General features: G+C 33.5%; 1 protein-coding gene across 1 annotated transcript; it reads left to right on the top strand.

The window, feature by feature from the left end:
• Nucleotides 1–322: 322 nt before the first annotated feature.
• Nucleotides 323–27,269, top strand: DCN (decorin). The gene is made up of 8 exons (XM_058190887.1): nt 323–512; nt 4,187–4,418; nt 9,757–9,869; nt 19,559–19,772; nt 21,758–21,871; nt 23,468–23,561; nt 24,348–24,486; nt 25,628–27,269. The coding sequence occupies exons 2-8, from the start codon at nt 4,223–4,225 to the stop codon at nt 25,820–25,822; spliced, it is 1,065 nt and encodes a 354-aa protein (XP_058046870.1). The 5' UTR covers nt 323–512; nt 4,187–4,222; the 3' UTR covers nt 25,823–27,269.
• The last annotated feature ends 564 nt before the right edge of the window (nt 27,270–27,833 follow it).

Below are 27,833 nucleotides of genomic sequence, written 5' to 3'. Positions count from 1 at the left end.
TTCCACTTCTTTCAGTATCATTTAAAAAAAAAACATTTCTGAATAAGTTTTTTCCTCTGATATATAATTCAAAGCTGGGGAAAAAAAATTCCAAAGCTAGAAAATCCTCAAATTAAGTTCATAGTTGGGCATGCTAAAGGGGGAAAAAATGACATCCATTATTCTTGCTAATCTGTAAAAGTATTTAGGAAGTTGAACACATGAAAAAGAAATAAAGGAAAAGGGGAAAAAATGGGGGCTGATAAAGTTTCTGGCTACAATACAGGAGACATATCATTACCATATGATGTACTGTGGGTGTCAGCAGCCTGCAGTCTTTTCATTGAGGAAAACTTTGCTTTTTAACTGTGCTATGGAGTAGAAGAAGCAGGAGGGGTTCTTACCAAGTGACAGTCTCGCCTCACTCAACTACCCCTCCTCCTTTCCACACCTGCAGGATCTTCTGCCTGGTTCTTTTCGGTTAATTGCATCTCAGCTCCAAGAGTGCCTGTTGCAAATCCCTGGTTGAAAAGGTATGGCTTTCATTAATAATTGTTCTGAATGTATTTTCAGTTTTAAAAAGCAAACTTTCTGAGAGTGTAAGAAAAGTTCTTAGCTGTGGGGGGAAATGTTGTGAGGGGAAATGTATCTGTAATATTTGAGAACGTTTTTGAGAACATTTGATATTTCCTTTTTACATTTTACATTTTAAGGAGATTTTTGCTGTTGTTATTTTTGGAATGCTTCTTAAGGCATTTTGCAGCTATGGATTTTCTTGCATTGTGGAGTTTGGAGTGGGTGATATTGTAAGACGAAAGAACTGTGAGATTTCATGTTTGCACTTGAAAAACTGGAATGTTTTTCTTCCCAATGATTATTTTAAATTAAAGAGGAAATCCATTCCTCATAGGATCAAAGATCCTTCTAAACATTCTAAAGTTGTATATTTCGTATGTATGTGGTGATTAGATATTTTAGACAGGGAAATTCTCAGCTGAAAAGTACTAAAGACAAACAAACGGAGCTGTACAGTGGTAAAAGCAAAGAACAGTAAAAGCAGTTACCCACCCTGTCTGAAAATTGATATTCATGTGTTTCAGTAAGACTCTGACTGCATCCTGCAGAATACCATATTTAACTCACCAATTAGTAATACCTAATAAGTTTTGGGTATCTGCAATCCAGTTATAGCTTTATCAAAGGATGATTCTGAAAGGATAATTCTGAAGTAAAATAGAACTGTAGTTTTGGTCTTGTCTAAAAGCAAGATAAAGTATTGTCTTCCACCAGTCAGTTAAGTTAAATATTTATTCCAAGGATTGTGGCTCCAGCTGATTCATCTTGCAGGAAGAGATCTAAAATCCTGGACAGAAATACCACAACAAAATCCAGTATGCACCACCACTTCTGTGCTCAGTGTGATGTAATGTATTGTTTCAAAATATGTTTCCCATAGCTAGTTTGTAGTTTTTGTTGCCTGAGGAATTCAGAGGTTTTGTATGTTTCTTCATAACCATGCGAGTTTATTCTGAATTTCCTATTCAAATTTATGCAGAAGAATATCCCTTAGGCTCATGGGACTCACTCCCATTGTACAGTCATGGATAACTTGATGAAAGAGCCTACAGTTACTAAAGAATACAGCAGGATAAGGCCCATTGTTAAGGGCAGAATGACCTTGTTTAATTATAGATTATTAAAATGCTTTTAAAGGCAGCATTTTAATAATTCATAAACATTGGTTAGTTGTGATTTAAATGTAATAATCATATATCATTTATACCTCCAAATCAATAGTCAAAATTAGTTAATCTTTAATTGAAAACAATTCTTTAAAGAATACACCATCTAATCCAAAGCATTCCTTTGTTTTATAGTTTCATGATATTTCATTATTATTACAGAATTAAAAATAATCATCGTATGAATTAGTCTATATGCCATGACTAATTTGATGACCAAAATAGCAATTTTAGTATATATTTTAGTGTTAATGCCCTAGAACATGTGTTCCCCTGATATTCTTTTGAAATAGAAAATATATTTATTCACTATACATAATGAATCAGTTAATGCAAAATAAGGCAATTGGCTAGAATTTCTGGGCACTCTAGTCTAAACTATCTACATAGCTTTGGGTTGAGGTAGTTACCTCTAGAGTGTTAGGAGTCAGGACTGAATAGGAGATCTGGGTGCAAGTTTATATCCCATAATGCAACTTAAGAGGTAACTTTGGGGCATTTTCCTCTCCTGCTTTTCTCCCATAAGATGATTATGGTACAAAAGGTAGTGCATGCATATGTGAAGGAATCATGAAAATAATCCAATGTTTCACAAAGGAGGATCCACTTGTAGAATGGTATTTTTTTTCTTCTTTTCTCCATTCTATGCTGCATTCTCTGCAGCCTTTTATGGAAGACTGCAGAGAGAAGCAAAAATGCCTCCTCTTTATCCTAAATCCTGAATAATTTCCACCTCTGGAAAACCTGAATGAATTTCATTCCCTACTTTGTACAAGGATTTCTCTGAAAATATAATTCTATAATTTTGTTACTTCCACTCTAATTTTCATGCAATTAAATAGATCACCTAGTAAATTACTATTTCAATAAAATGGCATGATGGTTTTCAGGTTATAAGATATAGTTTCATATCATTTTGGTAAATAGCAAGGTCTCATGCCACAAATATATATATAAAGAGCAAACAAGTGAAGAACATTTTTCCTTTTCACAATGTCAGTGTTCGTGTGGGAAATAATTGTCAACCATTTGCCTCATGAAGCTTATGTTGATAAATACTTATTGACCCTAATTAGGATCAATAAGAGGGCAAAATTCATGCCACAGTGATACCATCTAAATTACCGGTAGATCCAAAGAAACAACAAAAGACAACATATTTGTCTGAATAAATATACTATTTATTCATATACTATTTTTATTCTAAAATGTATTAAGAACAGTAAGCATTTGTGTTCATTTCATTTGGTCATTGAACAATGAAATGTGGCTTCATTTTTTAATACTCTAGCAATAATATCAATCTTTTCTCTGATTTGGTTTTTTTTGCTTTTGCTCTTGAACAATTAAATTATACAAAAGGAGATTTATATAAATTTCTATTTATAGAAATCCTTTCAGCTCCTCCCATTTCTCCTTGCATCATTCACCCTGGAAGACCTGAAGTTTCAATTAAAAGTTGCCTAATTAGTAATTTTAAGTTCCCTACCATTTTATCAGCTTAAAGTTCATTTGCACTATTATGACAACTGAAGGTTTTTTTCTCCTTTTGATGTATAAAATTCATTTTAAACAATTAAAACTTCCTTTCACAGGATGCTACTACTTGATAACTTTGTTGATTGTCAAAATCAGTCAACCAATCTCACTCACTCAAACCCCACTCATAAGTTTCAGAACTTCAGAATAACCATCCAAGTATAAAATGTAGGAAAAAAAAGATTTCAGTCCAGTTTCTAAGTTGACTAAGAATTAGAGATGGAAAGTTTGTATGACTTTTATCTATCATTATTGTTCTTGTAAAGGCATCTGTTATTAATAAAATGTAAATTAAATCAGTGATATATACAATTGTCTCTATGTTGCCTTTTGTAACTCTGGGTTACAATGGTTCTCTATTTCTTGTATAAATTGTGAAAATACAACCTCTCATTGTATTGACATGTGGATAGATAGACAAACATGCCCACATTTTATTTTCATTCTATTCATTTAAAAGGGGAAAAACCCACAATCCTAAAAATGTTTTAAAGTAATGTAATAAAGGACTTCTAAAAACATTTTTAAAATCCAAACTCTACCTGAAAACTATATAATATAATATATAATAACAATATCATGCAAGAACAGAAGGACCAGAGATGCCATAACTGGAGGTGTTTGCATAGGGTCAGAAGGTGTCAAATAACACAAGATACATCATGCTGCTGTAATACAAGCCCTGCCCACTTAGTATATGCATTATGGCATCACACACATGTATGAAATAGGTACAGTTTGGGTTGCAACAACACAATGATCTGTTGTCAGTGCTGACAAAAGCACTGGATCCTTGGGATACGTTTGACCAGACATCTGGACAATGGCACCAGAATACTGTGACACCAGGAGCTTCTTAAATGATAAATGTGCAAAAGATACCCAAATTATGTTTCCATCTTGTACACCTTTGCTTTGACTTCTAGATTCATTCCTGCTCTGCTGGATAGATGAACTAAATCATGAAACTGGCTATCCTTTTTCTTCTATTCCTGCCACTTTGCCTGGCCAAACCATTTTATCAAAGAGGCTTGTTTGATTTTATGCTTGAAGATGAAGCAGGATCTGGAACACCTGAACCTACAGGATATCCTCCTATGCCAGTATGCCCATTTCGTTGTCAATGCCACCTCCGGGTTGTTCAGTGTTCTGATTTAGGTAAGTTGAATGAAATGTTACCTCATAAAATGTTTGTTTTGATTGATTTAAATGAGTTTGAATTATTCTGTGGCAATAACACTGTGTTCAATTTCTGTGTTGAATTTCCTTTAAATAAATTGAAATATGTGATGTTATATTCAATAATCTTATCAACATGTAGAAAAGTAAGGCCTTGGTTTCCAGTTCCTTTCCATTCATTATATCCTGTCTTTTATTCCTAATTGTATGAAGAGCAAAAGGGATATAATAAAATAAGGAGAAATGATCATGGGAACTTCATATAATTCATCGATTTAACTGCAATTTATTCATTTAGCATTAATAATCTATTTTACCCTCTTTCTACCCGTGTTGGAGATGTGTTTTTTAAGGCTGGCTGAGGAAGAAGGAAAACAATTCAGTACAATGTATCAATAATAAATAATCAGAACACGAATGAAAAATATTGACTATAAAGGCTATAATACCATTATGCTTTAAAGTTTTCCTAATTTCATTCAACTATAGTAAGTTGCAAGTATAATGGAAATAGCTTTTTATCTCCTGAATTGTTTTCTGTCTTCAGTTCTTCTCATCATTTTCAGTTCTTTGTTCGCGTTACAAACTGTTTCTAATATGTAATGCACATTAATTATGTTTTATTATTAAATAGTACATAGAAAAATAAAATATGAGTGTTAACCGAAGACTCTTGGCGCTATATCTTAAAAGAAATTTCAAGTTTTCTTAAATTTCCTACTGTAATCATAAGAATTATATAAAAGTTTAAACAGTAACATATACTGATTTCTTGAGCACATTATGCATTTCTGGATATAATTTTTGGATTTACTGATAGTATAAGCATATACAATGTTTTCGTAATACCATTCATCCAAAATCTTTTAAACAATTGTTTAAATTGCTTAAATTTAAATTTAAATTGTTTAAAATGCTTGAAAAAATGGTTTATATTAATTGTTATCCATATTCATAAATTATTTCCTGAATTATATATTCTTCAGTTTTGAAAGTACCTGAGTAGAGGCAGTTAAGATACTTCTTTTGCTTATCAAAAAGATTAGCATGCAAAAAATAAGAGAAACAGATTCAAATTTAAAATCCTGTGATACTTTTATGAACTTCTAAAGGTGTATCTATCTTGTATTCATGGTTGTCTTTTTCTTAAAATGTTTTTTTTTTTATGAAATGGTTGAAATAACTATAAATGATGCTATGGAATTTTGAATATAGTTTTATTTCAATAAAGTGTTCCATTTACATATATTTATAGAATTCCAAAGATAAATACTGCCCTTACTGTAAAAGAGGAAATTGTTAGGTTGCCTGCTAGGTAGTTGTGTTGCCACAAGTAAGTTCCAAAGCATATTATAGAGCTCCACAGACTGTCTGTTCAAATGTCCTGTCAAAGATTCTGATTATATCCCAATTCATCAACATATTTTATAACTCTAACAAATGATATGCATTGCTCACATACCTAAATATATGTTGCTTTATTCCAAATTACTGGGCTAAAAAAATAGGAAATCTGCCTTCCATTCTCCCCACATCAGCAAACTATTGCTTTGCAATCAGCAGTAGAAGCTCCCCAGACTTCTAGTGAATTAATGATACTATGCTATAGCAAGTTTAATTGCTGCTCTGCAGATTTCCCCATTTCTAATGGACAAGAGTAGAAAATGATATTATTGCCAAATATCAAAATACTACTATTCTTGTACAAGCATAAATTGTGCTTGAACTAACCAATTAGTTAGTAAAATATTCTTTAATTACATTTTAATTGCATAGAAATGTTCTTTAATTGCATGTGTGGCCAAATTTGGTAGTCATTGATAGTACTGATTTAACTGTATAACAATTTCGAGATTGTGCAATAGGGCGAGTTCCTGTTACATAACTCAGCTCCTGCCCACCTAGCAGTTCAAAAGCATGCAAATGCAAGTAGACAAATAGCTATCACTTTGGTGGGAAGGTAACAGTGTTCTGTGCACCTCAATGTATAGTAATGCTGGCCCCATGATCACGGAAGTATCTTCAGTTAATGCTGGCTCCGTCTACTAAGAAACAGAAATGAGCACCTGCTCTAGAGTCAGACACAACTGGACAGGGGAAAGCTTTACCTTTTCCTTTCTATTCCTAAATTCTGAGTATTTTCAAGAACGTGACCTAATTAGTACTTGTAAGAGTTAATTGGTTATTTGAATTTAGGTGACCCCAGAAGAATAGCCATTTTACAATTCACCACTCATTTTGGTTTATTAAAAGGCGTTCCTCCCAGTAAAAGATTCTTAAGGAATCTAACCATTTGTATGCTTCCTTTGGCAATAATGTATACTTTATTTTTATTCTCTGTTTTTGATCATGTTGGCTTCCCAATCTTCTCTCATGTAGGCCCTCTTAGCAACATGATACATATATTTATTAGAAGATAAACAATTTCATAGCTGAATTCTTTGAGAACCATCAGATGGATACCATCTGGAGTGAATTTAGTGCTCTGTTTGTTTTCAGTATTTTAGGGGGGGGAAGCTAAATATTCATATTTAAAACCTCTCTGGAAAACTTACTTCTTTCATCTTTCCATCTGATTTTCTCCAGCTGATGTATTTAAATGTTTAAAATTATTTAAACTTAAGATTTTAATTTTAATATCTTCTCAATATCCTGCTTTGTATCCATTGCTATTTTCTTCTAGTTTTGTATTTTTTGTTGATTTTTGTTACCATTTGCAAACAAATCCCTTCTTTTAATACATCCTTTACCACACTGCCTTCTGACCATATTGGGAGTCCTTTAGACTTGATATTAATTTCTTGAACTTCTAAGTTTCTGTTATGATTATTAGAAGTTGGAAGAATAATCATGAATATCAAATATCTCCAGAACTGAAGGGTTATTTAAAAAATCATTTAAAATCACAATAACAGAAACTTAGAAGATCAGGAAATTAATAGCAAGTCTAAAGACTCCCAACATGGTCAGTAGGCATTGAATAATAAATGGAGGAATGTTACAGAAAATCAATCATTGCCACATGTTTTCTTAAGGTTGGATCTGTTTCATGTATTATAAACTGATTAAAATCCAAAAAGGATAAATTATAAAAATGTATTTAACCTTGTTTGTAAGAAATCTGACAGATAAGAGATGACATAGGTGTCTTATCTTAATCCTTAAAAACCAAATGCTCATTAGGTACTGAAACCAAGACTCAATGAAGGAATCAGGAATGGTTGAAATAACAACTTGTGTTTATTCATGAATCACAAGCTAACAGGCAGATAACTATCTAACAACGAACATCTGACAGGACTGACTAACTTTCTCCGAAAACCGCCCACTTAAAAACCCCTTCGATCTGTCAGAAGGGAAGCCAATCGTAATGCTCCTGGCTTCCTGCTTCTTTTGTTGCTTGCGTCTCAGCCAATCCGACCGAGCGGCACTCAGATTGGCTGAGACACAGGACACAACAAAGTCCACAGGTGACTTTTACAGCCTCACAATTTATAGAATTTAGACTTTGAAATAGGTGCTAGGAATCTGTGGTTTAAACAACAGGAAACCAACAGTGAATTACTTTCTCCGAAAAAGTATTCAATAAAATGGACAAGTAAGTTTAGATATAAGAATCTGGGAGTGTTATAGTTTTGATTTAATTTTATTTAATTTTAATAATTTTTGCAAAAATTATATATTTCATATAATTAAGCAAAATAAACCATGGTAGACACTTTAAGTATAAAGTATCATATTTTCTTAATACGGCAGCAATCATTACATTTTTAATTCATTTATCTCCAAATCTTTTGAAGAGAGATAGCCTATACCAGTAATACATGGTTCTACATCTAGTGATGTAGGTTCAAAACTTTGTTACTTACTGTTTGCTGTTTGCTTTCCTATCCCTACTTTGCAAATTGCTTTTAGTCTTCTTGTCTTATAAATGCTCCAGTAGTTCCCTTTTACAGTAGTTTTGGCTACCTGTAGTGGAAAGATTACCTATTTCTCAGTTATAGACATCAAAAATACAGGAGATTTCAACTGCAACAATGATTGGCACTACCAGAATTTTTTAAAATGCCATTAAGGATTAGCGTATCACATATTATAAGCACTTTTCCCCTTCATCAGTGCAATTTATACCTCAATAGAATATACCACATCATATAAGGCATCCAGAACAAAATGCCCGCTGAAAGATAATGTAGTAGATCACAGCAGGTTTCAGCTTGATTACATGATTGATCACAAGTCAGCTGTACATAAATGTTTTGTGCATTCTGAAACCTGGAAAAAAGGAAAGATGGAATACTGCAAAAGAAATTACTATGTAGATGATGTACTTGATATAGTTAACTTCTGACATAAATTGCTTTAACTGTGCTTAGTGCCTTTAAGGGAGACATCTGGAAACTCATTCATGCCGTTACTGGCTCCTTAATGGGGAAAAAAAGAGATATATATCCGCTAAAATAAAGTTAATTGATGAACAACAAGTCACTTCAACTATCTTTTTCAATTTGTTATTCTATTACAAAACAATTCTGACCCCCCCACTTTTTTAATTCCATAGTTGTGTGGTCCTTTTTTTTTTTTTTTTTGCTATGCAATAATAACCCAGAACCCAGAAACACATGCTACAAGAATATACAATAGGTCATTTAGACTCTGGGTAAAGTGAGATTGTATGGAACAATTTTAATTCCATGTAAACTGTATTTGAAAATGGCTGCACATTTTAAACAATCTGACTGATAGTATTAAAGCATAGACATCTAAGTAGAAATACATTCTTCACACAACACATAAACATGTATGCACGTATGCACATATATATTTACACAAACACATGAAACCTGAATATAGTCTCAGTTTCAAAAAGAAATAATAAAATTCATATAGTTTAATCAAGATATATGTTTAGCTTTTATTAATTCAATAAAGGGAGCATTTACATTGTGATCAGTCATATGAGTGTATTAGTCCTTTTTTAAAATGTATTTTGGAATTGTGACCATTACAGAAATAATTTCACAGTTTATTTTAGTAGGAGGATACATATCCAATTAAACAACTGCTTGATCTGCCCATACTGATTGTATACAATTTACTCTCTTCAGATCTTTGACAACTAACTGAACCCAAACAAGGCCTTTCTTCAAACATTTGTCTAGTGAAACCTGCAGAATATACTATTGAGAAAGTTTCCAAGTCTGGCTTCAGATTGTTGTACAGAATTATAGTCTAGTTCTAACTGACCATAATTAGGACATGGAATTTTCAAAATGATTGAATGGTTGTAACAATTTTTCATCCCCGCTCCTTATAGGTTTGAAGGAAGTTCCGAAAGATCTTCCCCCAGATACTACTCTACTTGATTTACAGAACAATAAAATAACTGAAATAAAGGATGGAGATTTCAAAAATCTGAAGGATCTTCATGTAAGTTATAGTGAAACACACTATGTTATTGGTGTTAAAGGGATAATGTACAAAGGGATAATGTACAAATACCTTCACCCCAATTTTCCATCTAAATATGGCATAACTTTTTTTCAAGGTAATGAAAGCCTAGTGCATTGGGTTAGCAGAAAAGAACAAAAAGTAGTGATCATCTGGGAAATGAAAAAAGAGAAACAGGAAAGGAAATACTCCAGGTCAATCTCCTGGACCATCTTGGGGACCATTTCAGACCATTATAGTATGTGTATGAGAGAGAGGAGAGAGAGGGCGGGGGAAAAGGAGGGAGAGAGATGGGGAGGAACGGAAGGAGGCACAGACGGAAGGAGACAGAGAAAGAGAGAGAAAGAGATTTACAATTGCCAATGGAAACACTAAAATTTGATGTTTGATAATAAGATAATTCTTAAATGTAAGGAATTTCTTGGAATATGCATCTAGGAATTAAGGGCTGCTAAAGTTTCCAGAAGATGGCCGTTCTCCAAAAAAGTATACTTTGGCTCTTGCAAAGCTCTTTTAAGGTCTAAACTATTTAACATTTACATAAAGCCATCAATTGAGGTTTATCTTGAGCTTTAGAGTGCCACACCATCAATACACTGATGACAGGATTTTGATTTCTCATGAAATCCCTGAGGAGAAGGGGAAGTGTTTAATCGGTGTTTGCCAGTAATAATGGCCAATGCACCTTAGTCTATGCACACATCACAGAAGTACAGTTAATAGTGATTTTATATCACTTTATTGGTCAGCTTTGCATAGGTATTTACTCTAAGAAATCATGCTTTCAAGACAAATGTAGCATCAAATGTACATACACATTATAAATACTCAAGAGGCAAACACTTCTATTTATGTCCTCTATGTCTTTAAGAAACCCTGAAAAAGGATAGGGAGATCTTCCCTTCCCTTCCCTTTCCTTCCAAAACTAAGACCAGACTTCTTCCAGTAAATCTTATTGAAAAGAAATGGAAAGGAAAACTCTTATTCACAATTAATCTATGGAATTCATTACCAGTAAGATTTTAATAGCCATTAGTAAGCAGACATGGTTTTAAGAGAAAAATTAGATTCATTTAGATTGCAAGCTATTAGTCTTGAAGGCTTAATATTACCATACCTCCAAATATTAGTTACAAAGATACCATAGTGGATAAGGGGTATGTCTTCATCTCCATTTTCCAGGGCCACTTGGTTAGCTACTGTGAAAAAACAGAATGTTGGACTCAGCCTGTTCTGACAGGTTTGTTCTTACATTATTTGTTCTTATGTTACATTGGAGCTGATTTATGGCTTTCCCTTCTGTTGGATATTAATCTATTGGTTCAAATTATGTTACTTAATATTATATCATTTAGGCAACTAGTTCAAGAAAATAACTTTAGAGAGTCCTGATTTAAAGTTTTTCAAGTTTCACAATTCTTTGGATTGCCTCTAATGATGATTAACACAGAATGTCCTATACAGCTGATTCAGATGGACAAAAGGTCATTCTTTTCAGAAGGTCCAAAATTCTAATCCTAGATCCTAGAAACAGAATGTATTAAAGAAGCAATGTGGTGGGGCATCACAACAGTTCAACAGTGTCTGATGATATACATCAAGCCTAGTACAAACCTAATTTAATAACTTTTCATTCACATCACATATGGATGGAACTAAGCTATTGATATGTCAGCCATGTATAATTTCTCTGAAACCTGGTCCAGATTGATTCTGCCTTGCTTGTAATTGATACTGTTGGTTTTTTTATTTGAATTTATATCCCGCCCTTCTCCGAAGACTCAGGGCGGCTTACAATGTGTTAAGCAATAGTCTTCATCCATTTGTATATTATATACAAAGTCAACTTAATTGCCCCCAACAATCTGGGTCCTCATTTTACCTACCTTATAAAGGATGGAAGGCTGAGTCAACCTTGGGCCTGGTGGGACTTGAACTTGCAGTAATTGCAAGCAGCTGTGTTAATAACAGACAGACTTAGTCCGTTGAGCCACCAGAGGCCCCATGTAATGGTTATTACATGATCAAGGATCTTAAATAATGTTTAAGCATATCCATTTCAACTTGGAAGGTGGAACTTGCTACAAGCAAATGCAGTTCAATTCACTTTTAATTGAGAGTGATGTAATTGAAAGAGTAGGATTACTTGTCTAATTAACATGTTGCTAACGGTGTCTATGGAAGAGCTTTCCTTCTTTTCTCCCCCCTCCCTCCGTCCCCCCTCCTCCCTCCCTCCCTCCCTCCCTCCTTTCTTTCTTTCTTTCTTTCTTTCTTCCTTCCCTCCTTCCCTCCCTCCCTCCCTCCCTCCCTTCTTCCTTCCTTCCTTCCTTCCTTCCTTCCTTCCTTCCTTCCTTCCTTCCTTCCTTCCTTCCTTCCTTTTATTCTTAAAAAATAAATTGCTTAGCAGCCTTTATTTGTATTGTAGAAAAAAAGACAATCCAAGCTCAGTAATGTTCAAAGACTGGTATTAAAACAGATTAGATTTTACTCTGCCAGTGATGTTCCTGCAATTCTTATCTTGGATTGAAAAGTATTCCTATACCTTCACAGGAATGGTAAATGGTTTTAGGAGGGGATGATAGGGTGGGGGAGACTCCTTCTTGTGCTGTTAAACTGTGCATGACCTTTTCTTCTCCCAAATGTGGCCATTGCTGCTTAGAACCTAGAATTAAAACCATATGCATATCTAGATATGCACAACAGACCCATCTGTAAAACATACCTCCTGTTTTTACTGATGATGAACAGTAAATGATATACATCAGGGACAGAATGTGCTACAATACAAACTGTTCAAAATGGCAGTTTCTTTACTTTTTTGCGGACACTTTCCCTCCTCACTTTTTCCCCCAGAGCTGTTTAGAACATTTTGAGTTTCATTAATGTTCCTTTCTTTAACATGTGCTACTTTTACAGATATCTTGTGTATAGCTAATGATGAAAGAATTTCAAATGGCTAAAAATCAAAGCATAAAGAGATGAGCCATCTGTTTTTCCCAGTCTTGCAAATAAGATGATGCATTTAGTGAATAAAAATGTTTTGCAGCTGGACTACAATGGTTAAAATAATATATAAGGGAACTTGTCCATGAAAAAGTATTGTTCCCCAAGTATTTCAAAGCTGTTCTCTTAATACTCAAGTGTATAATGAGGAAATAGGTAAGCAGAAATAATAGCATGAGACTTATGTAACAGTTTCTAAATTTATAATTTACTAAAAAGAGAAAGCAAATAGGTTATTCTATATAAGTCTTGCAATGTGTAGATCTGATTCTCTTTGTGGTTATTGTTATACTCTCATCATCAATTGCTTCTGCGAAGTTCTGCTGCAGGAATTTCTGTAATAAGGCATAAGTTCTCTTAATCATGTAGGGATGATATTGTATAACTTTTTTGTTAATTTTAAAAATTATATTTGTATCTTATATGTTTTATGTTTATCAGTTTCTGGTACATTATTTAATTTTTCTTCTTCAATTTTTTAAATCTTAGCATTTAGGTTTCATATAACTCATACACAGCTTTTGCTGTAGATGGTCATTATTTTTGTATTTTTTAATCTTGCTGTCATTGACCATAATGGAATTTTGGATTGAATGATTTGTTGTTCTTATTTTTCAGTTGTTTCCATCTGTTTTCTACCTAGAGGGAAACAAAGTCATAATAACTACTGGTTTGTAAAAAACAGATCATGCGAGACAAATCGTATTGCATTCTTTGGCAAAGTGACAAAATTAGTGGACCAGAGAAATGCTGTAAGGAATTTGATAAAGTAGACTACAACCAGTGGTGGGATTCAGCCAGTTCGCACCACTTCGGGAAAACCAGTTGTTAACTTTCTGAGCAGTTTGGTTGTTAACTTCCAATGGTTGTTGGAAGAAATCATTAGGGCAGAGAACCGGTTGTTAAATTATTTGAATCCCACCACTGACTACAACCTATTATTTGATAAGATATAAAAATGAGGGTTAGACAGCATCACCACCAAATGGATTTCTAACTGCCTGATCAACCATACTCAACATGTAGTCCTTAATGGGACTTCATTAACATGGTAAGCAGTGGTATACCTCAGGATTCTGATTTAGGCTTAGTATTCTGATGAGAGGAACTCATCAAATTTGCAGGTGGCACCAAGATGGCAGGAATAGCCAACACTCCAGAAGATAAGTGCAAGGATCTTGACAGACTTGAACACTGGCTTTGTTTTTAACAAAATAAAATTCAATGTTGAGAAAAGTCAGATTTTACATTTAGGCAAGAGAAACTAAATGCATAGGTATAGAATAGATGGCGTCTGGCTCAATAGGAGTAACTGTGATACAGATCTTAGAGTCCTAATGGACAATCACTTAAATATGAGCCAGCAGTTGCGCTGCAACTGTCATAAAAACTAATGCACTCCTAGGCTGCATTAACAGAGGGATAGAATAGAATATCATGTGCAGTGTTTATACCACTTTATTCTGGTAGGACCATAGTTGGAATATTTCATCCAGTTTTGATTGCCGTAATATAAAAAAAGATCTCAGGATGCAAGAAAGAGTGCAGAGAAGAGAAACAAAGATAATTAGAGGATTGTAGGCTAAAACATACAAAGAACAGCAGAAGGAATTGGATATGTCTACTTCGATGAAAAGAAAGACTGGGAGTGACATGATAGCAGTGTTCCAGTATCTAAGCAGCTGCCACAAAGAAGACGTAGCCAACCTATTCTCCAAAGCACCTGAAAGCAAGACAAGAAGCAAATCAAAGAGAGGATCAATCTAGCTCTAAGGACAAACTCTGTAATTCTGTTTGTGAATGTTTTACAATGATTGTCATAATTCTTAGCTCATGCTTGAACTATTAGTAATAACATTTAGCTATTTTGTCTTTTTTAACAAAAATGTCTAAAGGGTCTTCTCCAAACTGGTTTTTCATTTATGCATTTAAAATATGTAAGTGTTAGTTTCATTTTCCAGGCTTCCGGTGAACAGTCTGACTTTATTTTATCTTGAATGGAATTATTTGTTTTTCTTCTTGTCTAAGGTATTCTCAGTTATTTTCTTTAACAGCACAATTCAAAGGCATATTTTTTCTTCCTTCAGTTTTTGGAATGGTCCAGTTTCACAGCCATATATTACAACTCAAAAATCATAGTCTTAACAATATGTACATTTATTGTCAGTATGACATTTTTGCACTTTAGCATTTTATCTTGATCTGGTATAGTCTTTCTTCCAAATGCCATCTCTCTATTTTATGGATATAGTTAACAAAATCATTCTAAACCTAAGAAGAAAAAGACTTGTTATTTTTCTCTATGTATTTGCAATGCAGGGGTTATTTCCTGTTAACCTAATATTTGCTGTTGTTGCATATCAATGTTTGCACACACTCTTTTCACCTTCAGAAAGATACGTATTAAAGTTTGGTTAAGTTCCACCTATCAGAAAGATACCAAGGTAACTGGAGTTGTTACTGTTTCTTACCTTTTCACTAAACATTGCTCATTAGTAATGTCGGACTGTCTCTTCTGATTTCAAATTATACATCGGTAGTTCTCATTCCACATATTTGCAAATCTGGAATGGAACATTTGAGCATTATCGTAATAGCATGTGAGATAAGTGCAATTGTTAGTGATTTGAGCAATTTAGCACTGTTTTTTTTTAATTTGAACTAAAAAAGTTCAAGTTGAATAGCTGGAAAACAGTTATTTTCCGCTGCCTTGACCATCATTGCATTTTCTATATCAGGAATCTAGTAAAATTTTAAACTCTTATACTAGCATTTCAATAATTCCTATGTTTTGATTTGGAGATTTGGGAAGGAAGCTTCTGACTTATATACTAGATGGCAGCCCTGGCTATGGGGCCTTTTGCACAAATCCATTTTGTGCATCAATGTTAGTCACTCATGCCTTTGTCATTTTCCAATTAGAGTTTTACAATGTGGTCTATGTGGGTTGCTGTTGAAGAACATTCAGAAGCTTCAGCTGATCCTGAGTATAGTGGTATACATTGTTTTAGAAGCACAATTTAACTAATTTCTGCTGGAACTGCACTGGATTCCAGTGTACTTCCAAGGTGCAATTCAAGGTTCTTATTTTCACTGTTAAAGCACTAGCCAGCACAGGGCAAGATTCTTTCTGAAATGCCTGTTCCCTAGCTTTTCTGTCAAGACCACCAGATCTGACACATGGGTGCAGTCCAGGTCCCTTCTATCAAACATTATCATGTGGTGGGACCTAGAAGATGTCCCTTCTCTGTTGTAGCACATGCGCTGTGATGTAACCTTTCCTCACCCTGAGATCCAGATGGCCTGGACCCTCTTGGACATTAGGAAAGCTGTGAGACATCTTCCCGCAGGCCCTAGGCCAAGATGCTTGTTGAGCTCAATGTGCATAGTTTATTGGAAGTTTGCTATATTGCCTTGTTAATTGGTTGTTTTTTTTAAAAGGTTAAGGGTTCATTTCAAGTATATATTTCAAGTACTTTAAAGTATTTATTTATATCAGCCAAAGTCTGTAGAAGTTATTTTTGGAAGAGTGATAGGATAAAATGACTTCTTTATGAACAAAACTTTCCTGGATTCAGTTCTATTGTAAGAATAATATATAAACCAGTAGTTTCTCAGGCCTAGGAGATAAACATGTCTAGCTGCTTCCCAAGGCTTCCAAGCCACTTGACAAGCATACATTCATTTAAGAGAGTTTGAAGTATAAATATGTAAGTATCTGTCTTCTTTGGACCATACTGGGAAATCAACTGATGGACTTGATGTTACATACTTGTTTGGAGCATAGATTCTAAAGTAATCAAGTGAGGACTGTGAATCTTCTCCAAATTTATCTGAAACCTGAAATAGCATTACATGTTTGGAGACCTGTCTTTCAGCCTTAGTTATGAAGGGCAGATTTCCCCAGGACTGAAACAAGAATGAAGGTTAAAGGAAGATAATTATGCAACAAATTCACAAATTATGTAGGTGAATTTACAAGGAAATTTGAAATAAAGTATGAGTAGGACAGTTATTTAACTGCATAGATATTGCAGGAAGGGATTGTTATAAAAGGAAGATACTAGGGTTTAGAATAATTTTGACTCCTACTGGATTATTCTGTAAAATTATATATTAAATGTCAGAAAGAATATTATACCATAATTGTACTTAATATGAATGCAACTTGCATGAGAAATAAATAAGATGAACAAATGATTTTATAGCTATAGCAAAATCTTGAGGGATGAAGCCTTTCTGAAAGAAAGGAACAGTAATAATACTGTTATTATTACACCTATATATCTATATCTACAAAACCTACATCTATACTTATCTACATTTGTCAGCTCAGAAAACCAAGTGAATGGATTTGGGAAGAAATTATTTAATTTTAAAAGGAACAAATAAAAGCAATACAGTTGTTAGAATCAACTATCATCTATCCATCCAAAGAGAAGATATGTTTAATGCAATTTTCATCTGAGTCAAGTAGGCTGTTACTTGCCCCTTCATACTCATAGAGATTCTCACTGCAATCTACATTGTTCAAGTTAATGGGAAACATCTGGTTAAAACAAATATTGTTATCCTTTCAATATTACATTAGCTGAGGCGTTTCAAAATAAAAAAGTAGAAAAGGTGCTTTCATAATGTAACATTGTTGTGGAGATGGTGGATTTTTGTTTGTTTTTGTTTTTTTACAAACTATATAGTTTATACCTCAAAAAAGGAAGCTTGTGCAGTCACAATTTATGTAATCTTATTGTATATTTTTGTTTTGAGAGAACAAGCTGATTTGTGTTGCTCCAGTAATCATCCAGAGTCTTTGAGACCCAATTTTAAATATTTCTAGAGGGAATTTTTCTAGAGGGAAAAAACAATTCAGACATGGTGTGTTCTAGCTCTTCTCGATATTTCCAAACTAGCAGAAATGAAGTTGATCAAATTTCAACTTCAAGCATTTTTTAAGCAATTGAGGGGTGGAAATAATAAAAAGCTGTGCCCAAGGAAACACCCTAATTATATAAGAAAATTGTTTCTTTTCTCACTAGAGAAAAGAAGAAGTCCACAACTATATTCATTTCTGCTATTAGGACTTGAATCCTGAATTTCTTTCAACTCAATACTTGTGTAATATATTTGTATTTTTACTACAAAAACACTTTCATTCTAGCCTTAATGGAGTCTAGAGAAACATTTTGTTACATCATTCAAAAATTGTAATTAGTCTGAAATATTTTATATACATTTCGTTCTCGATCTGAAACCTAATTCAGTCATGTTAGCATTCATTGTGCAGAGAGAGAGACTGACTTAGATATCCCTTATTTGGTTTGATATTAGTAACTAAGGTTCAGATTGTCATCAGGGACTTGACTTTGTGAGCTGTTATGATCTACTTCAATTGTTAGTTAAATTGATGGATAAATGCTCTTTAAAAGTAGCAGATGATGAAGGAGGTAGATGCCCAAAGTTCCATTATTACCTGGCATACCAGCATTCACAAAATGGCTAGAGATTAGATATTACACAGGGGGAGCATTCTACTTTCAGCAGTTTTTCTTCCCCCACAGTACAAGGGGAGAGAAATGAAATAAACCACCACTCTCTACATAGAAGTATGTCTCTTCCCCTTTGGCTCAGACATCCCTGTGCAAGTCACTCTTTGCTGTTTCCCACAGGCCCAACCAACCAAATATCTGAAATGTATCTGAAAATATAATGATGCACACTTTCACAGCCTCAAGCTTCCACAGTCAGCATCAATCCAATAGCAATAAACTTCTAGTCTAATAGATATCACCACTGGATATCTGGGAAAAAAAAGTCCAAAGAACCTGGTTCAATTTTATGTGTGTTTTAAAATGGAATGAGGGCGCCATGGTTCAGGGGTTAAGGACACAGAGCTTGTCAGCTGGAAAGGTTCAAGACCAAGTGCCGCATGACAGCATCCTTTCCTGTTACTTGCCCCAGCTTCTGTTCACCTAGCAGTTTGAAAGCTTGCAAATGCAAATAGATAAATATGACCACTTTGGTGGGAAGGTAGCAGCATTCTGTGTCCTTCATTGTATAGTCATGCTGGCTACATGACCATGGAAATATCATCATACAACACTGGCTCACTCTGCTAAGAAATGGAGATGAACATCACCCCTTAGAGTCGAACACGACTGGACAGGGAAAAATCTTTACCTTTTTAAAAATGGATATAGAAGGATTCAAAAGACTCGTTATCTGGATGTGCCCTTAGTTTTCAGGGTTCTTACTGAATGAGCTATAATTGAAGTTGAGCTTTCATCCCATTTAAAATGCTAAATAAGACTTCTCAGCTGATTTTTGTACCCTTCTTTCATTGAAATTTTGAAAATTGAAGAGAGCGTGATAGAGGCAGTGTCAAGGCAGAGTTAAAGTTCCTTCCCTTCTGCCACAATCTTAATCCAAGTATTTCTCCCACTCTATCTGGCAGTCATTTTAAAATTTCAGCCAAACCACATTTCATTTTGCACTCATATAAATACTGACTGCATAAAAGTAGCACTGCCAACATGTACTTCAAAAATAAAATTCAAAACAGGCCATTGGGAGATTAGCATACAAGCATTCTGGTGAATGTTTATAATCTTGCTTCTGATAATATGTTTCCTGTCTGGCATTAACAACTGTCCTACTTTACTATTCAGGCATTGATCCTTGTTAACAACAAAATCAGCAAAATCAGTCCTGGAGCTTTTTCTCCACTCAAGAAACTGGAGAGACTTTATCTTTCCAAAAACAACTTGAAGGAACTTCCAGAAAACATGCCAAAAAGTTTGCAGGAACTGCGTGCACATGAAAATGATATTGTCAAATTAAAGAAATCTGCCTTCAGTGGACTGAATAATATGATTGTCATAGGTATGCAAAACTACTTATAAATAAAAGTTTATAAGATGAAGTTATTAGTAGGTAAAATGTAAAATAATGTTGAAATTTGATGAAATCCAAATTTCATTAGATCTTCTTCATTGGAATATTAAGGTAAATTTCCAAAGATAATTAAGTAATGATATCACAATTAATAGTTCAGTATGAAAAAAATGAGAAGCCTTTTTCTCATATATGAGATGTGTAGTATGGTTCATGCTGAGGTCATTATCTTGATGGTTATTTGCATCATACATTGAAATCTATTACCAAGAGACATTTTTATTTATTTATTTAATTAAACTTAAATTAAATTTTGGGGGGCATTGGGATATAAATGTCAAGAATAATCCACTAAACATTTTTAAAGGATGTTCATGTGTACAACTTTTATCCAATCTCAATCTATCTCAGAAGAATCTTACTTTTGTCTAGCTTTTCTGGGTTTGAAGCAACACTTTTCCTGTGCTTTTGAAACATATACCATACATATGCTCCTTGATGAAGCTTACTATCCTGCACTCAGGGGCAGAGTTCTCCTCAGCTTCCAGTGATCACATTTGGATGCTACAGGAATACCCTTCTCTCCCAATCACTGGCTCCTACTCTTCATGGCCAGGTTGGCTTGAGCTGGACAGGAAGTTGGCACCTTCTGCAGAGACACATGTTCACATAATGCCTAAGCAGTACTCTGCAAACTATCATTTAGGCATTACACAAGTTCTGTATATATAAACACATATATATTAAGCTTTAAAAGCATTAAAGTTTTTTTTCAAATACATGACTGTAATGTTTTGAAAGAGCAACACACCTGTGTTTAAATAAATAGGAAAAAAATCTTTCCTATACAAAAGATTGATATGGGTTTGCTTTATGTTGCAAATAGATTTATCCCAAACAAAACCATTACATATTTTAAGATGTTTCTGCAAATTTTATTTCTTTGAGCCCTAGTGACAGATCACAGTGTTAGCAAAAGCACTTCCCCACAGTGACTCAACTTCTCTATACCATGTGTTAAGGAAAGCAATTTGGGACAGTTTTTCTCACTGGCTAATGATGTTTGGAAAAGAAATGAAGGAAGAGGAATCGACCAATGACAGCATTAGGTTATCTGCCAATTGAAGAAACTGAGGAATGTACCTTAATACAACAGCAAGGAAATGATATTTTATTTTGCTAGCAACATTTAATTTTTTAAGGTGATAGATAAGAAAGGTAAAGGAAGTGTTGCAGAAAATAATATTATTTATTTCCTTGTTTAATGTTTTTGTTTACCACTTTCTATTATTACAAAGATTAAAATATTTAAATGTAGAAAAATAACATATTCAATTTAAAAAGCGAAGTGAATAAAAGTCACAAAAATGATTGGAACAATGTTCATAGAAGGAAGGCCTGGATGAAGGACTGCATTTAGCAGAGGCCTAATAATAAAAAACCAAACAAACATTAGTGCTTTAGATATATTCTAAGCATTTGAAGTGACCGCAAAATGCAATTTGCAATTTTAGCAATCTACCTGGCTGGTAGCAGGAGGACCTATCTGTCAGTTCTCCTGGTTCCAAATTACTTAGGGCCCTAAATATTAAAATCAGCAGCCTGATCTGGCTTGGTAGCTAATTGATAGATACTCCATATATTAGATCAAATAAGACTATTTCACTTTTTAGGCTTGCCAATAAGCTTCTGTTTATTTTTAATTAATAACATTTCACATATCTAAAAATCAGAGAATACTGTCAGGTAAAGAAAATTCCGATAGTTGGCTACAGACTGAATCCTATTGCCTTTTATCCATTTCCTTCAAAATCAAGAATAATTTTATAGAGATGCAACAATTAACTGCATTGGTTTTCTTTATATATAGTAAAATTAATTAGATAAGTTATAATTAATTTATTATATAACTTGGTGATGTGATTCTGTAACTAGTTTATTATTATTTTTTATTTTTTGCTAATGTATTTTAGAATTGGGCACCAATCCATTAAAAAGCTCAGGGATTGAAAATGGAGCCTTTCTAGGGATGAAGAAGCTCTCCTACCTCCGTATTTCAGACACAAATATAACTTCTATTCCTAAAGGTAAAATCCCTGTTTTTAGAGGTTATGTGAAACATCAGCGTTTAAGTACCCTGTTGTTTATATTTCATTTTCAAATATATATAAAATAAGTGATGTCTAAATATAAGGAATACATCATGTAAGAAAATCTTAATGTTCTGAAATTAGGATAAAATGCATTTTAACCTTAGTAATACCTTAAATTGGTATTTGGATATTTTTAATTCTCAATTTAAGGGAAATGGCTACTAATGTAAAGGACATGTATGTTCAACTTTTTATTTTGCTAATGTTTTGAGTTTATTATTTTTATACAACTTTTTTCTGTCTCCCTATCAAGAAATGGTTGCCATTTACCACTAGGGCATCAGAGGAAGGAATACATAGATGCAAAGAATGCCTATTAAATAGAGTACCTCAGCTGACAGACTGGAATTCCATAGGAGGGATGTATGCAATAAGAACATAGCTTCTTTACAACTTCTCAGAATCTTTTCAGTATACACAGTTCTAGTCTATGTGTATTTGTTATGAATACATAAGTTGCAGGTCCAATTCCAAATGGAACAAAGGAAAAGAAAGTGGGTAAATTAGTTTTGAAGTCTTTCTTACAGAATTATTTATTAAATGGATTTGTTACTGTAAGAGTCAAAATGTATAGCCTGTCTTTCAGCTTATTGGGAGAGGAATGATATTCCAATTTCAGTCTCTCTACTTCAGCATTCTTGCTAACAAATCTCAAGAAGCAGGACTGTACCAGTTCAGTATACTGTATCAGTATATTATATAACCTACATAAACATTCAGATCAGTAGTGGGTTTCAATTTCAATTGCTACTGGTTCGCTTGTGGGCGTGCAGGCGCTCACACATACACGTGATGCTTCTGCACATGCAAAGAAGGTTCTGCAGATGCGCAGAGCCACTGCCATTGCTACCAACCCACCACTGATTCAGATGTAGGGAACTATTCTGAATGTTTGTGGTAGAGTTGGAACAATACAAATAATTATGAGCTAGACAGAAGCAAAGTACGCCTTCAGCACATCAATCTCATAGTCTATATTGATAGTATTCAGTGTTTATCAAGGTGATTTGTACTTCTGTAGCTCCATATGTTGATTCCTCACTTGGTATATAAGACCTGACACAGCAAACTAATTAAGCATTCTAGCAAGTTAAACATTTTAAGATTGATGCAATAATTTCCAAAATTCACTCTTCTTAAACAAAAGAAACATGGAAGTATCCTTTCACATCTGAACAAGAGTCTATATTAATTGCAGTAAAGACATGGTGAAGAGTTAATCAAAAAAATCACTCATACTTCTGACTATAATTTTTCAAGATGTTTTAAATGGAAAAGGTCCCTGAATTTTAGTAGGTCTTTCTTGTTGCGTTACTGTATTATCATAAGAACTGGCAAATGAGCTTAAGAATAATTTGTAAGAGATCCAGAATAACTCAGTGCCAAAGTAAAAAAAAAATGCTGTTAATTAAACTGCAAAAATGTTTTTCATCAGTGTCACATAATACATAAATTCAAAAAAATAATATTTCTAGGAATTGTGCAGTTGTATGAAACTTATATACATAAACATTTTTTAAAAATTTTTAGGTCTTCCTGTATCTCTGACAGAACTTCATCTTGATGGCAACAAAATCAGCAAAATTGATGCAGATAGTTTAAATGACCTTCCCAATTTGGCTAAGTATGATTTATATATATATATATTAATATATTAATGCAGATCTCACTTTGTAACAATGTGATCTTTTAGTTTTTATCATGCCTAACGTGTTTGCAAAGAAAATTAGAAACATAGAATATCAATATTAAAGCTACTATAGAAAACATTTTAAAATACTAGTTTTAACTAGTTATATTAACTAGTTTTTCACATTAACTAATTTTTCCAATCTTGAACAGTTATCCTTCATTATTTTAATATCTTTATCAAGGTAGGTTAAAGTTCAATAATCGAATACTTGAAAAACTGGTGTGACTTGTAAAAGATTTAAGGAGTAAAATTTCAGATGATTAGAACAACTATAAGTTAGAATATGTAAAAACAGAATGGGACCAAAATATGGGGTCTTAAGTGATGCTATGGAGGTTTCTGTGAGGTTTAAAAGGCTTGCTTTCTAGATTAAAATTTCCATTCAACGACAGTCAAAATATTATATCTATGCCTATTCTGGGGTCAAACATAGCTGAGGATCTGAAGGGATCTCATGCAGCCCACATATATTCTACCCTGCTGTAAAACATTAGTTTTTAAAAATATCTTCCTTTTGCTGGGGCCTTCATAAATCTTTAAACTCTATACAGGGCATCTGGCTTTTGAGGAAGTGCATCTGCCAGCTTGCAGAATAGTTAAAAATGCATAGAATACAAATGAAATCATAAGAAATCAAGGTGTTAAATTATGTTTAATGAACATACAGAAGCAATCTTTTACTTCAGCATAGTTGGCACAATGTTTTTCTCCTTATAGGCTTGGCCTCAGTTACAATCGCATTGCTAGTGTGGAAAATGGATCTTTAACCAATGTGCCACATTTGAGAGAACTCCATTTAGACAACAATGATTTGGCCAAAGTACCTGCTGGACTAGGAGAACACAAATACATACAGGTAAAGTATATACTAAGGAGAATAATTAGAAATATTGTTAAACTCACAGATAAAATGCACTATATCGGAGAGGTATCTTGACCTGAAAAAGACACGTGCAGAAAATGCTGCATTTTGGCTTCAGAATGATAGCCTGAGTAATTGCCGTTTTAATAACATGATCATGCATAAGTTGATAGAAAACAATGGTCTGAAGATGGTAAATACAACAGGAAACCCGAAAGTTTTTGAGAGTTTACACAGGTACCTTAACCTCAGAGTTTATAATAAACATGCAATTAACATAATGTATTTATAAAGTTAATGTAAAATATTATCTTTTGAATACAAACCATGATGGTTAGCACTTTGCAACCTCTCTGACTATAAATATTTCCTAATTTAGTAACTTCTTTGAATTTAATTATGCAGGGAAACCTTGAAAATTTTACATTGCTACAGATATAATTTTATAATGCAACATAAATTATATTTGTTTTTTGCTCTCTTGTAATTGGAGGGGGTACAGAAAAATATACATCATACCCATGAGAATGTCATCATCTTTCTGCCATATAATGGTTAAAGAATATAGAATCATAGATTTGGAAGTGATTACTTAGGACATGAAGTCCGATCTCCAGTAGAATAAATATTTATTGCAGCATTTAATGTTGATGATATTTTATTTTATTTTATAAAAATAGCACAGTTAGTTCAATCTTGTAATGGTCAGGAGAATCACAAAAAACATTATGAAAGAATACTTTATTACTCTCAATATTAACAAATGAAGATCCCTGAGCTCTGCAGAAGGGTATCAAATATCTGTGGTTCGAACTCCTGCTTTAACATCTTGTAGCTGCTAAAGTCTAGCATCAGAAATTTATGTACCTGAAAGATTCAGTTAGTTTGTGGAATGTAAGTATTGGGAACATACAAATATATGGAAATGACAGAAAACAGCAAGCTAAGGCACTGAAATTTCCTTGTTATCCCATAGAAATAAACTGATTACATGTGTTTATGGGTCCTTTGTTTCTGATGAGAATGGATAAGGTTGAAAAGTATTTTGGCTCAAACATGTAGATATATTAATTTTGCCTTTTTACAACTGACTACAAGAAAACAGTTTTATTTCTATGTTTTTTTTAATTTTCAGGTTGTCTACCTTCACAACAACAAAATTGCTGCCGTTGGCCCTAATGATTTTTGTCCTCTTGGATACAATAGCAAAAAAGCTGCTTATTCAGGAGTAAGCCTGTTTAGTAACCCTGTGCAATTCTGGGAAATTCAGCCATCTGCTTTCCGATGCATCTATGAACGATCTGTAATACAACTTGGAAACTACAAATAAATGCACAAGTGTTTCCACTTAAATACCTGTCGCTTTCTAAAATTGCTATTAAAGCCTGTTATTGGAGACTTAACTGCAGAGTGGAGATTATTATATTTGTAAAAGACCCATGAGATAATTTCCAGAGAAAAATAAGTGAATTTATTTTGGTTTTTTTTTAAATTTTTGCTTCATCAACAACACATGATATAGTTAGCGGTATCTCTCCCTTAGATGAGCACAACAGATTTTTTTCAACATTCCACTGAGCATGAGATTTGGGGGTAAATATCAGTCAAGGATTTCATAATTAGAAATAGTATAAATCACATTTTTACTCTACAGCCACACACAAAAAATTATTTGGAGGACAAAGTGATGAGGCATACTTTAAAAATTATCAGTCAAGTCTTAATAAACTCCCATTTGTTTAAAATTTAAATCTTAAGTGCAGGTATCAAAATATCAGATATTCAGATAAGCAATATAGAAATGTGTCTTTTGTTAATATTTTTGATTAAAATGCTATTTTAATATATACCTATTTTCTTTTCTATGATTTTATGTTAAAATCTTCCCAGATAATTTATGTACAATTAGGAAAATATTCTACATGCTCAAAATACATTCATGGCCCTGACTTTTTCTTGAATATGTCAGCAATGGCTACTGATACTTTTATGTCCCCATGGAATGGAGATGGTGGTACCTCATCCATCTTGTGATGAAAGTCACCCAGAACTTTTGCTATGTAATTGAATTTACAATAAACATTAGGTAATCTTGCCTTTATCATTTAGCATCAGGGAAAGGACTTGGGGCCATGTCCACAAGTTCCTACTTCATTCTCCAATTCTCCATTGTCATCCATATCTTCTAGGTGACAAAGCTAATGTTTTCCTAGTGCAATCTATTTCTCCTTTTTCACACAATGACTGCTCCTGTTCATAATCTGAGAAAAATATTAAAATAGAATTCTCATTAATTTGGAAGTCTTTGAGGAATTACTATGTGGATTGTGACCAGTAAGTCTGCAAGCATATATAAATTAAGGAATATTGGCCTTCTACATTAATAAATTTCTCTTAAATGTAATAGCGGACATTAATCCACTTTAACTAATTTGAATTTTAACACTATTTTCAAATGTAATGTAAAGATTATTTGCTCAATACCTAGATTTACAGGGGATTATAAAGTGGCCAGAAGTAGAAGAACATTATCTAAAATATTATTTTAAAACACATCTGAAAGCAAAGTTTATTTTTACATCACTATAACTGATTTTAGTTATGTAGTAGCAAGAATATAAGAAATGGCTGCATTTCTGGGAAACCTATCTCCAAATTTAACTGTATTTCTTTCAACATGTCACATTAAAGAAAAGTTTGGATACCTCTTAATTGTTCAAAATACAGTATTTTCAATGTATGTATGTTTTATATTAAACAGTACTGGCAAACTCCAAGATCCTGGTGTGTGTTATATAGGCTCTGCCATGTAAAGCAGCGGAAATGAACCTATTGCAAAGGCACAGATTAACAATCATTTTCTAGTACTATTCAAAGTAGTTGAATCTAGTTAGTTATCATATAGCCTAGATGTAGATTTTCATAAAATGAAATAGCTAAAATTAAAACCTGGATTATCACATACACTAATATATGAAAAATATAGATTTTTTTTTCTTTTAACAACCATGTAATCCCTTACATTAGAGTAGAGTCAGGAAGACTGAATGGAGCTGAGTGTTTACTGGCTGGATGCCCTTCCCAACATTATGTGGAGGTCACAGCAGATATTTTCTCTTTGCGCCCAGAGAGAAAAATATCTGACACTAGGATCGAACTCACAGCTTCTTGATTGTGAGGCAAGAGTGCCACTTCTAGGCCACCACAGTGCTTTTATATAGACTATGCAACATTAAAAAACTCTCCCTTTTTATGACTCTGTAATCCCTTAATTTGGGGTAGATTTGGCTGGATGCCCTTCTTGATGCCATGGAGTTCGCAGCAGATAATTTTTTCTTTGT

Source organism: Ahaetulla prasina, chromosome 7 (assembly GCF_028640845.1).
Source record: "Ahaetulla prasina isolate Xishuangbanna chromosome 7, ASM2864084v1, whole genome shotgun sequence".
Classification (NCBI taxonomy): domain Eukaryota; kingdom Metazoa; phylum Chordata; class Lepidosauria; order Squamata; family Colubridae; genus Ahaetulla; species Ahaetulla prasina.
This window is presented reverse-complemented; position numbering and strand designations above follow the sequence as displayed.

Coding starts and splice junctions, on each gene's coding strand:
- DCN (XM_058190887.1), top strand. CDS start 4,223: ATGAAACTGGCTATCCTTTTTCTTCTATTCCTGCCACTTTGCCTGGCC. Junction 4,419..9,756: donor TGTTCAGTGTTCTGATTTAG/GTAAGTTGAATG, acceptor CGCTCCTTATAG/GTTTGAAGGAAGTTCCGAAA. Junction 19,773..21,757: donor GAATAATATGATTGTCATAG/GTATGCAAAACT, acceptor AATGTATTTTAG/AATTGGGCACCAATCCATTA.